The 15,410-nt window shown below is 35.7% G+C and overlaps 1 protein-coding gene across 2 annotated transcripts in view; it reads left to right on the top strand.

The window, feature by feature from the left end:
• Positions 1-15,410, top strand: part of ANAPC10 (anaphase promoting complex subunit 10) — a 129,350-nt gene that overhangs the window by 29,629 nt on the left and 84,311 nt on the right. For both annotated transcript variants that reach the window (XR_004438155.1, XM_033215383.1), the window contains exon 4: positions 4,102-4,222. Coding sequence is in view for 1 of the 2 variants with exons in the window: in XM_033215383.1 (XP_033071274.1) it covers positions 4,102-4,222 (121 nt within the window). In the remaining variant the exon portion in view is untranslated. The remainder of the gene's footprint in view (positions 1-4,101; positions 4,223-15,410) is intronic.

The following is a 15,410-nucleotide window of genomic DNA, read 5'->3' as shown; positions in this document are numbered from 1 at the left end:
ACCACCATGCCCAGCTAAGTTTTGTATTTTTAATGGAGACAGGATTTCACCATGTTGGCCAGGATGGTCTCAATCTCTTGGCCTCATGATCTGCCTGCCTCCGCCTCCCAAAGTGCTGGGATTACAGGCGTGCGCCACTGCGCCCGGCTCGCATTTGTCACTTTTATACCAGGAACATATGTGGAAGAATATAGTTATTTATAAATATTTGCTTCTGATTTAAACAACTATGTGGACTCTGTTTATTTTGTCTCAACCTCCTGGTAATGTATCTAGCATATTAAGAAGAATGATTTTAAAAATATGTTTTGTAACTATTTTGTTTTTTACATTTAACTTTAAATGTAAAGCTATCATCTATCAAATACATTTAGCTTTAAGTTTTGTACCTTAGGGTTTATTAGTTACTCTTATATAATGTTGTCACGTAGACCTGGATTAAGTTCTGGCTCTATGGTTTACTAGATGTGTAAACAAGGACCACTTGCTTAACCTGATGTGAACCTCTGTTTCTTCATGTGTAATACAGACACAGTAATGCTGTATTAATTAGAAATCAGAACTTCTAGTAACAGAGCTTTTGATAATGGTGTTTTCTACAAGGTGGAAATTTATTTCTTCTACCTCTTTGTGTAAGAGGAGCCTGGCAGTCCAGAAGTGGTATGGCAGCCTCACAGTGTGTTTGTGGACCCAGTTGCCTTCTCTTTTTACATTCCTTCATTCTTAGCTTGTACATTTTATCCTCAAGGTTGTCTTATGGTTCAAGATGCCTACTGGAATTCCACCTATCATGTCCATATCCCAGGCAGCAGGAAGGAGTAGATGCAAAAGGTAAAAGGGGCATGTTTTTCTTTTAAAGAAACCTTTAGTACACACCATCATTTTGTTTAAATCTTACTGGCCATAACTTAGTCATATGGCTATACCTAACTTTAAGGGAAGTTGGATCTTTTAGCCAGATATTATGAAGAAAGAGGGGATAAAGGGATTTTAAGTTAGGCATCTAGGAATATCTGTCACTAATGTCTTCCATCGGAATTTCATGGGTACCAAACCTGATGAGAAATTATTCAGTAGGTGCTCGTATCTGCGGTAGCAGGAGGAGGCCAAAATACCAACTTTATAAAATGGACAGAACTGATGTTTGAGAAATATAACTGCATTATATCTTCAGTCAAGTGTGTTTCCTATTATTGAACCCTAGAATTAAACAGTCTTACCTATCCAGTTATACCACTAGACCAGGTAGCATGTGCCTTTATTAAATTGGTGGCCTGAAAGAACAAAGCAAATGTTTGGTTCCTGCTAGAAGCTCTTTCTCAGGAGAAAGGGTGTAGTGAATGAGGGGATAGAGAGCGTCCAGGAGTGTTACTTATGTCTTCAGAAATAGGGAAGTATTGCCCTCTTCCTTCTCTGCTCTTGTAATATCTTGTGCTACAAATATAGCATGATGCCTGGCATATAGTGAACATTCACTATGGAGTGATTATTATTATATTGATGGTTTTGAGCAGTTTTAGCTACTGCCACTATGTGTAATAGTCTGTACGTTTAATGTTATCACATACATTGCTATTTGAAAAATAGCATGTTTTTCCATGAAATACTATTTTTAAAATTCATCATGAGATAAAATTGATCAATGGTTTTAAAATTTTTTACTCTACCTTTTAATTGTTTTAAACTTTTGGTGAGGTCACAGTTTCCTATGCAAATTTAATGAAACTATTGTATAGCAAATTATACATACGATTTCTGTGAGTATGTGAACCTTACGATAATAACTCATGGCTTAGATAAAATTTAAAGAACTACAGACAACTACCTATTACTGTAAACTTGTATCAATGACTATTGAATGAGCCAAGCATAATTAATTAAAAGGAAGTTTTGGTTAAAATCATGTGAGGTAGACAGACACATTTTTTAATTTCAACTGTGCCCTCCTACTAGCTTTTTGACCTTAAGCCAGTTACTAACCTGAGTGTTATGGTTTTTTTTTTTTAATCAGAAAAACAGAGATAATAATAGTTCCTATTTGACAACATTGAGAAATAAATGAGACAATATGTATAGAGCATTACTTCTGGGTCAGACACAAAATATTCACTTGCTCTTTGCTGTTACTGGTTTTCTTATCCTTAGTATTTTTAGTATTCTTTGCTTTTCTAACCTTGCCCTGATCATCTTGAAGGTAGTGAATAGTGTACCTGAATTTCACAATTTAGAAATGTAATTACTCTGAGTAAAAAACTTGATCCTTTAGATCTGCCTTTCTTTTCTTCCTTAAAAAAAAAGTTCTTAAGAGCCATCTTCGTGATCTTTGATCTCTTCATAAGAAGAAAGATCATTTACTTCCTGCTTATGGCTCATCAAGGAAAAAGGTCTTCAAAAATTTCCTTTCTTTCTTTGCTTCCTCTCCTGTCTCCTTCCAGGCTCAGCAGAGAGAAAGATGTCAGTTTGATACCTTTGGCCTCTTTTAAAAACCTAGTAATGGTATTTATCCTGTCAGCAGTTCCTAGGTATTTAGTGTTTTACCTCTTGATCTGAGGAAAAGTCTTTGACTTTCCGTATTGCTTTCTAAAGAATAGCTTAGGCTGCAGAAGTTTGGTCTCCTTACTAAGAGCTACAGAGCCCCTGCTGTTTTTATAGGCTGACTTTTGACACAGACTACTTCTGTTCAAGGAGCTCATTGTTACTAAGTTAGTGCCAGTTTATACTAGAACTTAACTTTTAAAGCACATGTAAATAGATTTCTTAATGGGTTTTTGGGTAAGTTTTTAAGATCACCTAGATATATATATATATATTTTTCCTGGTGGCCAAATAGCACATGCGCACTTTGAAAAATTGTTCAGAAAATATAAAAATCGTAAAGAAGAAAATAAAGATCTCCTATGGTCCCATCCCACGAAAACAGTCAATTTTACTATTTTTGGGTAATTCCACCCAGGTCTTTTTCTATACACAAATATAGATTTACATGCCTTTAAAAAATTGTTGTTTTCCCTCAAATGTGATTCTTCTGCATATGTTGTTTTATAATCTTCTTTTTTCTACTGTAACTATATATGTACATGATTTTTTTAAATAGTTGTGTAGCAGTTCGTTGAATGGATATAATGTAACTTATTTAACCAATTCCCTATTGCCATGGATATTTAGGCTATTTTTAGTTTGTTAGTGATTTAATCACAGGACAAGATTTTTCTGCATCCATTTTTTCTCCAAGGCCAGCCTTCATTAGACATCAGTTTTTGAGTGTTTGTGTTACTGTATTTTAATGCATTCTCAGAAGTTTGAATTAGTGGGTCAAAGGTTGTGTTTCTACTAACTGGCGATGAAAGCACCCTTTTCTAATTAAATTTGAGTGTTATCAGTCATTTAAATATTTTCCAATATGATGATAAAACTAATATCTCTGTGTGTTTTAATTTCTCTTTCTTTATTAGACGTTGAACACATTTTCATGTTTTTTTGGCCACTTGCATTTTTTTTGAGGTTCATTTTCTATTATATATTTCTTCTTTCCCTAGGATATGTATGTTTTAAAATCAACAGCAAAAGAAAGAAAGAAAAAATCAACAGCAAAATTATGTTTCTTGCATTATTAAAGCTAGGTTGTTCTATTTTTTAAAAAAGTAGTTTTCTCTTTGCTGGACTCAGTTCCTCACTTAGCTAGTTATTTTCAAGTATTAATATAGGAAATGAAGTAAGTACCTAGCAAAGGAAACCAAACTTATAAGAATAATTTCTTTGTCTAAAATACAAATGAAGAGGATGGAAATCCTTAATGCTTGTTTGCATGATAAAGTACCTAATTTGGCTTAACTGATCCTTCTTTGCTTGCATCTGGCTCTTGACCATGTTCTACATAGGAGATGTCTGTATAATAAACATATTATCTGGACCTATATTTAACATATTATCTGGACCTATATTTTTACATTTTTCATTTTTACTGTTGAAATTAAAAGATATGAAAATGTTGATTCAAATACTGCTTTTAGCAAACTATGATTTTTGAAATCAGAAGATAAGATGCATTGGAAATCTTTTCATATGATGAAGTGCATGTTATTTTTACTTTATTGCTTTTAGAAGAAAAACAACAGTGAAGACATTATGTATTTATGCAGACTACAAATCTGATGAAAGCTATACTCCAAGCAAGATCTCAGTCAGAGTAGGAAATAATTTTCACAACCTTCAAGAAATTCGGGTATGTCTTTCAAATTTTTGAAAATATGTCATCCTTTAACTTTTACTCATTAGAAGATAGTCACAGTTGACATTACATTAGATAGGTTAAAATGTTAATATATAAAAGGAAAATATTGGAGAAAACATGTTTGAGTGTAAAATTTATTTTCTTCTGAATTCTGATTGTTCTCTTTATTTTTTCTATGATATTTTATTATTGGAACTATCAGACCTACAGAAAATCTCAAAGAATTGTACAGTGAACCCCAACATACTCATGTCCTAATTTCTTCAGTTGTTAATATTTTGCTATATTTGCTTTATTACAATCTGTCCATCTAATTTTTTTGTGCGTTTAAAAATAATTTGCGTGTATTTGCCCATTTCACCCCAATTACCAGTGTGATATATTGGTAGATTTATCAACATTTGCTTAATTTTCATTTTTTAAGATAAAATTTATGCACAGTTTTGCATAATCTTAAGTATATTGTTTGGTGAGTTTTGACAAACACATACATTTATGTAATCCCAACTCCTGTTAAAATATAGAACATTTCCACCATTCCAGATAATTCCCTCATATCTGTTCCCAGTCTTCATCTCTATCTTACCCTCAGAAAGAACTATTATACTGATTTTATAGATTGATTGATTTTTTTATCATAGATCCATACTGCCTGTTTTACAATGTCATATGAACAGAGTCATACAGGATATAACTTTTATGTAAGGCTTCTTTCACTCAGCCTAGGGTTTTTGAGATTCGTCCATGTAGTTGCATGTGTCACTGCTTCATTCCTTTTTACTTCTGAGTTGTATTTCACTGTTTGAGTATACCACAATATATTTATCCTGCGTGAAGTTATTAGGACAGTGCTTTAGTCCTGAAGTATTTCAGAGGTATTTTCAGTAACTTTGAACTACATAATTGTCAAGCTCTGGCTGTTGACATTTTTGGGTCAGAAAATCATTAAGCCCTAATAATCATTAAAATCTGGTGGTTCTGAGAGATTTGGGAAGCACTTGTGATCTTTGAAAGGCCTCCAGTTAATTTGTGGTCTTGGTTCTTATTTGACTTAGTGTTTATATTAAGATTGTGTCTCTAAATTTATATTTCTTATCGGAGTTAGTAATAAAATACTTAATACAAATGACATGTACTGCATATGTATTGACAGATAAGAACAGGTGAGGAGGATATTGTCCAAGATATTTTTGTTGTTGTTTTGTCCTTTGAGATATTCATTGTTTTTTAAAAAAATTATTAAATAAAAATTGTATGTATCATGCACAGTATGATGTTTTGAAATATGTATACTTTGTAGAATGGCTAAATAAAGCTAGTTAACATATGCATTACTTTCACATACCACTTTTTTGTGGTGAGAACTCTTAAAATCTACTTTCAGCAGTCTTTAAGAATATAACACTTTGTTTATTAATGTAGTCACTATGTTATATACTGGATCTCTTGATTTTATTCTTCCTATCTAACTGAAATTTTGTACCCTTTGACCAACATCTTCCCAATCTCTCTTTCCATTATAGCCCCTAGAAACTATCATTCTCCTTCTGCTTCTGAGTTCAACTTTTTAATATTCCATATATAAATAAGATCATGTGGTGTCTATCTTTCTGTGCCTGGCTTGTTTCATTTAACAATAGTGTTCTCCAGTTCCGTCCATGCTGCTGCAAATGACAGGATTTCCTTCTCTTTAGGGCTGTATAATATTCCATTGGATATATATATACCCCACAGTTTATTTACCCATTCATTCATTCATTGATGAATACTTAGGTTAATTCTGTATCCTAGCTATTGTGAATAATGCAGCAGTGAACATGGGAGTGCCATCTTGCTGACATCTGAACTCGAGTTGTTTGTTACTTTGAGATAACTTTTTGGTCTTGTTATAGACAATTATCTTAACATACTTTTTTTTTTTTTTTTTTTTTGAGACAGAGTCTCACTCTGTTGTCCAGTCTGGAGTGCAGTGGTATAATCTTGGCTCACTGCAACGTCTGCCTCCCAGGTTCAAGCAATTCCCATACCTCAGCCTCTTGAGTAGCTGAGATTACAGGAATGTGCCACCATGCCCAGCTAATTTTTTCTATTTTTAGTAGAGACAGAGTTTCGCTGTGTTGGCCAGGCTGGTCTAGAACTCTGGCCTCAAGTGATCTGCCACTCTCGGCCTCCCAAAGTGCTAGGATTACAAGCATGAGCCACATGCCCGGCCCTTACTTTTAAGAAACCTTTCTTGAAAACTAATTTCAGCTTTTGAAAATTTGAAAAATTGTTGTAAATTAGATAGATTTCTTTTAATTTAAAAACATTTCTTCTTTTGTCTGACAGGCCATGCTGGTTGATCTGTACTTCCTGTGCTTGAATAGATTAACAAATAAATCAGCTTGTAGTTTTCTTAAGTTCTTCTCTTCACCCAGTGCTTTTTTAAATTCAGAATATTTAAAATTTTTTAAAAATCATAATCAATTTTTTTTCCTTTTTTTGACAGAGTCTTACTCTGTCACCCAGGCTGGAGTGCAATGGCCTGATCTCAGCTCACTGCAACCTCTGCCTCCCAGGTTCAAGTGATTCTCCTACCTCAGCCTCCTTTGTACTCTTAGTAGAGACGGGGTTTTGCCATCTTGGCCGGGCTGGTCTTGAACTCCTGACTTCAAGTGATCCACCCACCTCGGCCTTCCAAAGTGCTGAGATTACAGGTTTGAGCCACCGCACCTGGCCTCTTATTTTTGGACCAATTGACAGCCCTTCTTTTAGTCACATATCTGATACATTTAATTAGTGTTTGATTCTTTGATGACTTGACATATTAAATTGTACTTCATTAAAAATTTCACGTTATCGGCCGGGCGCGGTGGCTCAAGCCTGTAATCCCAGCACTTTGGGAGGCCGAGACGGGCGGATCACGAGGTCAGGAGATCGAGACCATCCTGGCTAACACGGTGAAACCCCGTCTCTACTAAAAAATATAAAAAATTAGCTGGGCGAGGTGGCGGGCGCCTGTAGTCCCAGCTACTCGGGAGGCTGAGGCAGGAGAATGGCGTGAACCCGGGACGCGGAGCTTGCAGTGAGCTGAGATCCGGCCACAGCACTCTAGCCTGGGCGACAGAGCGAGACTCCGTCTCAAAAAAAAAAAAAAAAAAAAATTTCACGTTATCAAATGATTGGATCACTCATATTGATAAGCCTTTTGTAAGTAGAGTTGGCTTCTTTTGATTTATAACTAAAGATTTATCATATAGCTCCTCAGGCAGTTGTGATAAGTGAAACACTAGCAATAAAATGTTTTGATTTGATATACATGTATATATTTGAAACATCCACTAGATGTCACTGTTGTCCTTTATTTTCTAGTTTCATAGCCTATTTGTAGTAAGTTCAAGACCTCAAATAATCTTAGTTGTACTAGTTTTTCCTAGAGAATATATATGCAAGAACTCTTTGATGCATTTTTGGGAAGTGTACATACAAAAGATGTTTTGTATTCTATTGTAAATTTTACTAACATTAAATGAGGATTTTGAGAAGTTAACAGGAGAAACTTTAAGTGATATTTGGACCTTGTGAAATACTTTTAATCTAGTCTTTGCTTCTATTATGTCATCTAAGTGCTGAAACATTAGCCATATAGAAAAAGAGCTCTTATAGGTAGTCTCTTAATTTTTTCTAAGTGTTTATATTTCTGTTTAGTGACCACATAGCCTCATGAGACCAGTAATACAAAATATTACCAGGTGATAATGTGAGTTGTTTTCCTGGAAAACTTAATGAACATACTACTTTTCTGCAATAGTTCTCACTAAGGAACCATAATTTTTGGATGTTTCTTTAAATTATTAGTGCCTAGCTTTTGCAACTCATGATATGAATACTTTTATCTTTTAATTATACATCTTTGTATGAGATTTATACTGTTTACCTTTTTTTCTTTCTAAGTTAAATAAGAGCCTGATAGCACTTTGCTTTTTAAGGAAAGATGAAGCAAATCATGATTTTATTTTTTCTGTTATTCTACCACAATATCTAAATATATATAAAAAATCTTTGCTGCTTCTAACTCAGATACTAAAACAAGTAATTAAAATAGTGTGAATTTTTTATGAAGTTTTTAGAGTCATCATTTAATTAGTTATAGTACTGATTTAACTGAGTAGAAAATCCACCTAAATCTTTTTATATTTTTCCATGTATGCTTGCCCACTGGAGGGTGTAGTGTGGTGTGTATTGAAATGTTTTAATAGATTTTCCTTTTTTTCCCACTAGAAATTATGAATTTGTTTACTTGAAATGCTTATTTTTTGTCATTGTTGATTTGAAGTAATAACTGAAAAAATAGTCTAAGATGAGAAAAGCTAATAGCTACCTTATTTAGCAGTAAATTCTTTTCTATCCTATTTTCCTTCATTTTAGTTATGAAGCATGTATTGTATCTAGATCTTTGTTACTTCTATTGATAACTCTCTACAAAGGCATCAGACCCTTCCTTTAATACCCTAGAATGTGTATTTTAACCACTATACCAGAGGACTTAAATTGAACTTTCTGCTAAGTAGTCACAAGATATTAAAACTGAATTTGGCCAAACAGAATATGTTTAATGACAAAATTGAAATTATTTATGCTTCTCATTGTACTTTCTTGTATTCAAAATATCCCATTCCACATAAATTGAAAACCAACAATTTAAGAAAATTTTATAAGATGTTTGCAATTTATTGCTTCTACACAAGAGATTGTTTCCATGTAGAAGTGATAAGTTAGCATTTCTGAGGCTACATTGTCTTTCTTTGCAGAATGCCTCATCTCAGTTGGGTTACTTTTATGTATGAATTCATGTTATTCAAGAGAAATTTTCAGATCAAGATGGTAGTTTTTAAATTCTTAAATCTTTTGCATTTTAGCATTATGTTTTGATATAATGTTGTTCTTTTCTTTTGCTCTCAGAAGGGAAAATAATGTGTGAGATAATTTTTTTTTTTTTTTTATCATTTAGAGCAATGGACCAAAGAACATTATATTTTAGATGTGACCATTATAACATTTTAGAAAATATCTCTAGCTGAAATTCAAGGATACTTAAAGTCCTTTTCAATTTGCTAACTAGTTATTGTTGTTTTTAAAAATTATTGTAGAATATTTTGTACTTAAATATGAAACTAAAGTGTTTTTTTAGACATACTGTGACAGTTCTCAAATTATTTCTATATTGTTATATGAGAAACAACTTGTTAAGGTTAAGTAGATACTTTCAGCATATGTGAAAGTTGTCCTTTGGTTTATTGCTTCTAAAATTTGTGGCCACGAAAGAATAAAATATTGATAGAGCACAAGAGCACAAGATCGAGTACTTAAGTGAATTTTAAACCTGTTTTTGTCTTCAGATAATAAAGCTGTTACCAAGTGATTTTTTTTTTTTTTAAAGAGGCTTGAAATAAGTCTTCAGTGTTAAAGAAAGCTGTAATGTTTTCCCATGGTTTCATGTGGCCTTTCGCTCTCTACTTGTGTCCTTATTTCAGTAGCACAACCATGTGAGTCCATATATGGTACTTTGACAGAAGTGGTTCATGTATCAGTTCTTTTGATAAAATAATATTTCCTATTATAATTTGAGTTCCACTAATGTATGTGATAGAGTAAGAAGATGCAACAAAAGCTCTGGCTCTATTCGTTGATCCCAAAATCTACTTATATTTACTTTCTTATGAGGGACCTATTTTAAACAATTTAATATAAAGTGGAATGACTTAGGCAGCATCTATAAATATCAATTGGTTTGATAAGACAGAAAGTGTAATTTATCAAGTCTTTGGAAAAATAGTTTGTGTTGAATTTAGCTAGTTTAAAAGATTTTTTTTTAAAAAAATTAGTTTCATAACTAACTTTAGTTCATCTTTGAAGTCTATGTAGAGTGTTTTGGTGTGATACACATAATTTTTAGGCCAAAAAATGTTATCTTCTAACTTTCTCTGGAAACAATATATAGAATTTTTGAAAACGTTTATTTGTTGTATGCATCACTTATTTCTAAAATGGAGCTGAGGCAACTATGCATTTGGGGTATATTTCCTTTTGGAACTAAAATATGTTATACAGAAAAGTATCATCTGTATTTTTAAGAAGAAGTATCATCTATATTTTAAAGAAACTTTATCTTGTTTTTGTTTGACCACAAACTTATACTGTAGATTATTTAAGAGATGTAGTCTGGCATTTCATACAAAACAGATTCATGCTTTATTCTGTGAATAATGCTGTGGGGCCTGCCAAGTGCCAGGTACTAGTTAGATACTGGGGATACAATAAAGTCACAGTTTCTGCCTTTGAGCACTTCATAGTCTCATGGAAGAGATACGCAAAAAATTCTCAGTTGCCATATAGTATAGTAAGTACGTGGAGGTGGCTATGGGAACACAATGGAATATTGTGTTTAGAAACACAATATTGTTTTGTGGTTTTAAAAGCCCAGTGGTTTAAAAAGCTGAAGAGGTTGATGGTTCAACTGACTGTTTAGGATAAATACAAAGCCTATTCAGGTGCAAAATCAAGTGGAGGCATTCTAGCAGGGTCATGATCTACATAAAGGTATGGAAGCACAGTAGCATGGTATAGTGACAGAAGTGCAAGTAATTCAGTCTGCCTAGAAGCTGGATAGGTCTGAGGGAGTGATAAGAAAGACTGAAGAAGTATTTATTCATTCAACACATTTATTGTGATGTAGCATGGTTCCCATACATACGTTTACATTCTTGTAGGGAAATAAATATAGTATATAATTGTTTCAGTGAAAATGTATAGTCGTTTTATACATAATGTCAGACATTAAATGAGGAAACATTGACACAGCTTAATCATGGGAATGCTGGAGCTGGAGCACCTAAAGACCAGGTAGGTATAATATTAGCCAGGTAAAAATTATGAGGATTTAATTAAGGCTACGGCAGTTGGGTTCCAGAGGAAGGGATATATTTGAAATAAATTAAAAGGACTTGTGACTGATTGCTACCTGGGATGTATTCAGAATATTGGGTAGAATTCGAGTAAGTAGAAAGTAGAAAGGGGCATCTAGAATTCTTTTTTTTTTTTTTTTTTTTTGAGACGGAGTCTGGCTGTGTCGCCCAGGCTGGAGTGCAGTGGCGCGATCTCGGCTCCCTGCAAGCTCCGCCTCCCGGGTTCATGCCATTCTCCCGCCTCAGCCTCCGAGTAGCTGGGACTACAGGCGCCCCCCACCACACCTGGCTAATTTTTTGTATTTTTAGTAGAGACGGGGTTTCACCATGCTAGCCAAGATGGTCTCGATCTCCTGACCTCGTGATCCGCCCGTCTTGGCCTCCCAAAGTGCTGGGATTACAGGCTTGAGCCACCGCGCCCAGCCCATCTAGAATTCTTAGCTTAGGCAACTGGTTGAAAGTTGGCATTTACCAGAAATGGCATACAGAGAAGGAACATTCTGAGGGGGAGGGGCAGAGAGAAAGGGGCTTCGATAATAAGATTAATTTTGGTCACTGATTTCTGGTATCTCTTCAAATGGAGAGATTTTCAGTAGGTAGTCCATGGATAGTAGGGTATGGTATATGGATCTGAACCTAAGGAAAGAAGTCTGGGTTAGAGGTATAGATTTGGAAATCATCAGTGTGTAAATTGAAGTTTAGATATAAAATAAAAGTTCTAGGGCTGGGACCATGAAGATGCCAATATTCAATAATTGGATAGGAAAAAGTTATCCAGTGATGAAAGCTGAGAGGAACTCCCAGAAAGATGAGAAGAAAATTAAGAGAATATGTTGTCACAGAAGCGGAAAGAAGTTAGGAGTATCTAGGCAGATAGGGACTGAAACATTTCCTGTATTTCATGTTTTAAAAGGCAGTTTGGTTAATGTAATATACTTAATGCAATTCTGAACTAAGGTAGTTCTTGAAACTTGTTTAAGCACTCTTTGGAGTAATTGTTTCTAAATTTATAGATTGGGAACTAACGAAATGATTTAATAGCAGGAATTCCATCTTTTCTAATTATAATATTTGTGCCAAATAAGATGATTCTGAGGAGGATTCTTGTTTCATAATGTGTTGATTTGGAAGGTTTTGTGCTGCTAATGCATACTTAAAGTAAACTTAGAAGTTGATGAATTTTCTTTCAAGAACATTATCCTGTAAAGGTCACTTTTTTCTAGTGATCTTTTGCAGCAGTTATAGAAGACCTACACTGTTTCTTTTAGGCAAAATGGCAATGGTAATAGCTTAGGGCAAAGAAGACAAAAAACCCCACAAAATCTAAATTCTCTTTATTTAACCATATGACAGAATATAATTCAATAGAAATATGCATTTTACTTATGAAAATGAAAATGACATGGTTTTAGAAATGGAGATTATCAACCCCTCTTATAAGGAAAACATACTGGGAATATAGCCTGCTGATCAGAGCAGGGGTGGGCACCTGGCTGAGAACCTAGCATAGTGTCTGAAACAGTAGGTATTTAATTAAAGTGTTGTTAAATAACCATACTGTTGCAGGGCCCCGCCACTTACCCAAACTTGTTAACTTTTGGGTCGGGGGTTTCCGCACTATAGTCTCTCCAGTGGTCGCCAGAAAGATGTTACAAGAAAAGGGGTCCCAATCCAGACCCCAAGAAGGAGTTCTTGTATCTTGTGCAAGAGGGAATTCAGGGCACATCCATAAAGTGAAAGCAAGTTTATTAAAAAAAGTAGAGGAATGAAAGAATGGCTACTACATAGAGCAGCCCCGAGGGCTGCTGGTTGCCCATCTTTATGGTTATTTCTTGATGATATGCTAAACAAGGGGTGGATTATTCATGTCTCTCCTTTTTAGACCATATAGGGTAACTTCCTGACTTTGCCCTGGCATTTGTAAACTGTCATGGCGATGGTGGGAGTGTAGCAGTGAGGACGACCAGAGGTCACTCTTGAGACCATCTTGGTTTTGGTGGGTTTAGGCCAGCTTCTTTACTGCAGCCTGTTTTATTAGCAAGGTCTTTATGACCTGTATCTTATGCTGACCTTGTATCTCATCTGGTGACTTAGCATGCCTTAACCGTCTGGGAATGCAGCCCAGTAAGTCTCAGCTTCATTTTACCCAGCTCCTCTTCAAGATGGAGTTGCTCTGGTTTCACACGCCTCTGACAATACCAGCAGTTCATAGGCTTGCCGTTGACTCATGCTTGTGTAGTTTGCTTCAAAAAGATTATCTGGGCAAATCAGATTCCCTGTCTCAGACATTTAAAAAACTTTTTTAATTGCAAAAAACATATACCATAAAATTTACCACCTAAACCATTTTTTATGTACAGTTAGTTCGGTAGTGTTACATATATGGCATTCACGTGGTTGTGAATGCACATTTCCAGAACTTTTTTCTCTTTCAAAACCAAAAATCATTGTCATTAGTAACAACTCCCAGTTTCCTCCTTCTCCAGGCCCTAGGGAGCACTATTCTAGTTTTTGTTTCTATGAATTTGACTGCTTTAGATACCTCATATAAGTGAAATCATACAATATTTGTCCTTTTTTGACTAGCTTACTTCACTTAGCATAATGTACTCAAGCTTCATGTTGTATCATGTGACAGGATTTCCTTTATTTATTTATTTATTTATTTATTTTGAGATGGAGTCTCGCTCTGCCGCCCGGGCTGGAGTGCAGTGGCCGGATCTCAGCTCACTTCAGCTCACTGCAAGCTCCGCGTCCCGGATTCACGCCATTCTCCTGCCTCAGCCTCCCGAGTAGCTGGGACTACAGGCGCCCGCCACCACGCCCGGCTGGTTTTTTTTGTATTTTTTAGTAGAGACAGGGTTTCACCGTGTTAGCCAGGATAGTCTCGATCTCCTGACCTCGTGATCCACCCGTCTCGGCCTCCCAAAGTGCTGGGATTACAGGCTTGAGCCACCACGCCCAGCCCTTTATTTATTTTTAAATTTAATTTATTTTTTATTTTTTGAGACAGAGTCCAGCTCTGTCACCCAGGCTGGAGTGCAGTGACATGATCTCAACTCACTACAGCCTCTGCCTCCTGAGTTCAAGTGATTCTCATGCCTCAGCCTCCTGAGTAGCTGGGACTACAGGCACATACCACCATGCCTGGCTAACTTTTGTATTTTTAGTGTAGAGAGGGTTTCACCATTTGGGGCAGGCTTGTGTCGAACTCCTGACCTCAGGTGATCCACCCGCCTCGGCCTTTCAAAGTGCTGGGATTACAGGCGTGAGCCACCTCAGCAGCCTCCTTTTTTTTTAAAGATCAAAAAATATTCAGCAGGTACAAAATATATGTACTTCATTTTGCTTATCTATTCATCTCTCAGCGGTCACTTGGGTTGTTCCCACCTCTTGCCTAGTGTGAATAGTAGTACTGTGAACAGTGGGTGTGCACGTATCTTAAGATCCTTTATTCATCTCTTTTGGGTATATATGCAGATGTTGGATTTCTGGATCACAAGGTAGTTCTATTTTTAATTTCTTTGCCTTAGAAATTTAACTCAGAAGAAACAGAGGCAAAGTTAGCATTGGCAAGATCTGATACTGAGAGACAGTGATATGGAAAAGGGTGGGTAAGGTGAAGGGCCATGAGCAAACTGAAGTTATAAAGTAAAAGAGTACAACTATAAGATATGGGAAGACACAGAATGGTGTAGAATGAATAAAATAGATGCAAGAGTAGAGACATAACAAGGAGAAAGAACAATAAACTTGAGCAAGTGTATGGTGTCTCTGATAGTCTTCATTTACTGACCTCTTTCATACTTGACCACTTTTCCCTGAGTTCCGTGTACAAACATATACACACACACACACATGCACATGTGCACACATACACACACTATTCAGTATGTCCCCTCATCCTGTGGTAAGTTTTTTTTTTTTGAGACGCAGTCTTGCTCCATTGCTCAGGCTGCAGTGCAGTGGCACAATCTCGCTGACTGCAAGCTCCACCTTCCGGGTTCTCGCCATTCTCCTGCCTCAGCCTCCAGAGTAGCTGGGACTATAGGCACCCGCCACCACGCCTGGCTAATTTTTTGTGTTTATTTTTTAGTGGAGATGGGGTTTCACCATGTTGGCCAGGATGGTCTCGATCTCCTGACCTTGTGATCCACCTGCCTCGGCCTCCCAAAGTGCTGGGATTACAGGTGTGAGCCACTATGCCCGGTGTGGTAAGTTTGGAGTAAATATTT

This window comes from Trachypithecus francoisi, unplaced genomic scaffold (genome assembly GCF_009764315.1).
Source record: "Trachypithecus francoisi isolate TF-2019V2 unplaced genomic scaffold, Tfra_2.0 Lachesis_group1, whole genome shotgun sequence".
NCBI lineage: Eukaryota > Metazoa > Chordata > Mammalia > Primates > Cercopithecidae > Trachypithecus > Trachypithecus francoisi.
Note: the sequence above shows the minus strand (reverse complement) of the source record. Positions and strands in the feature narration are given on the sequence as shown.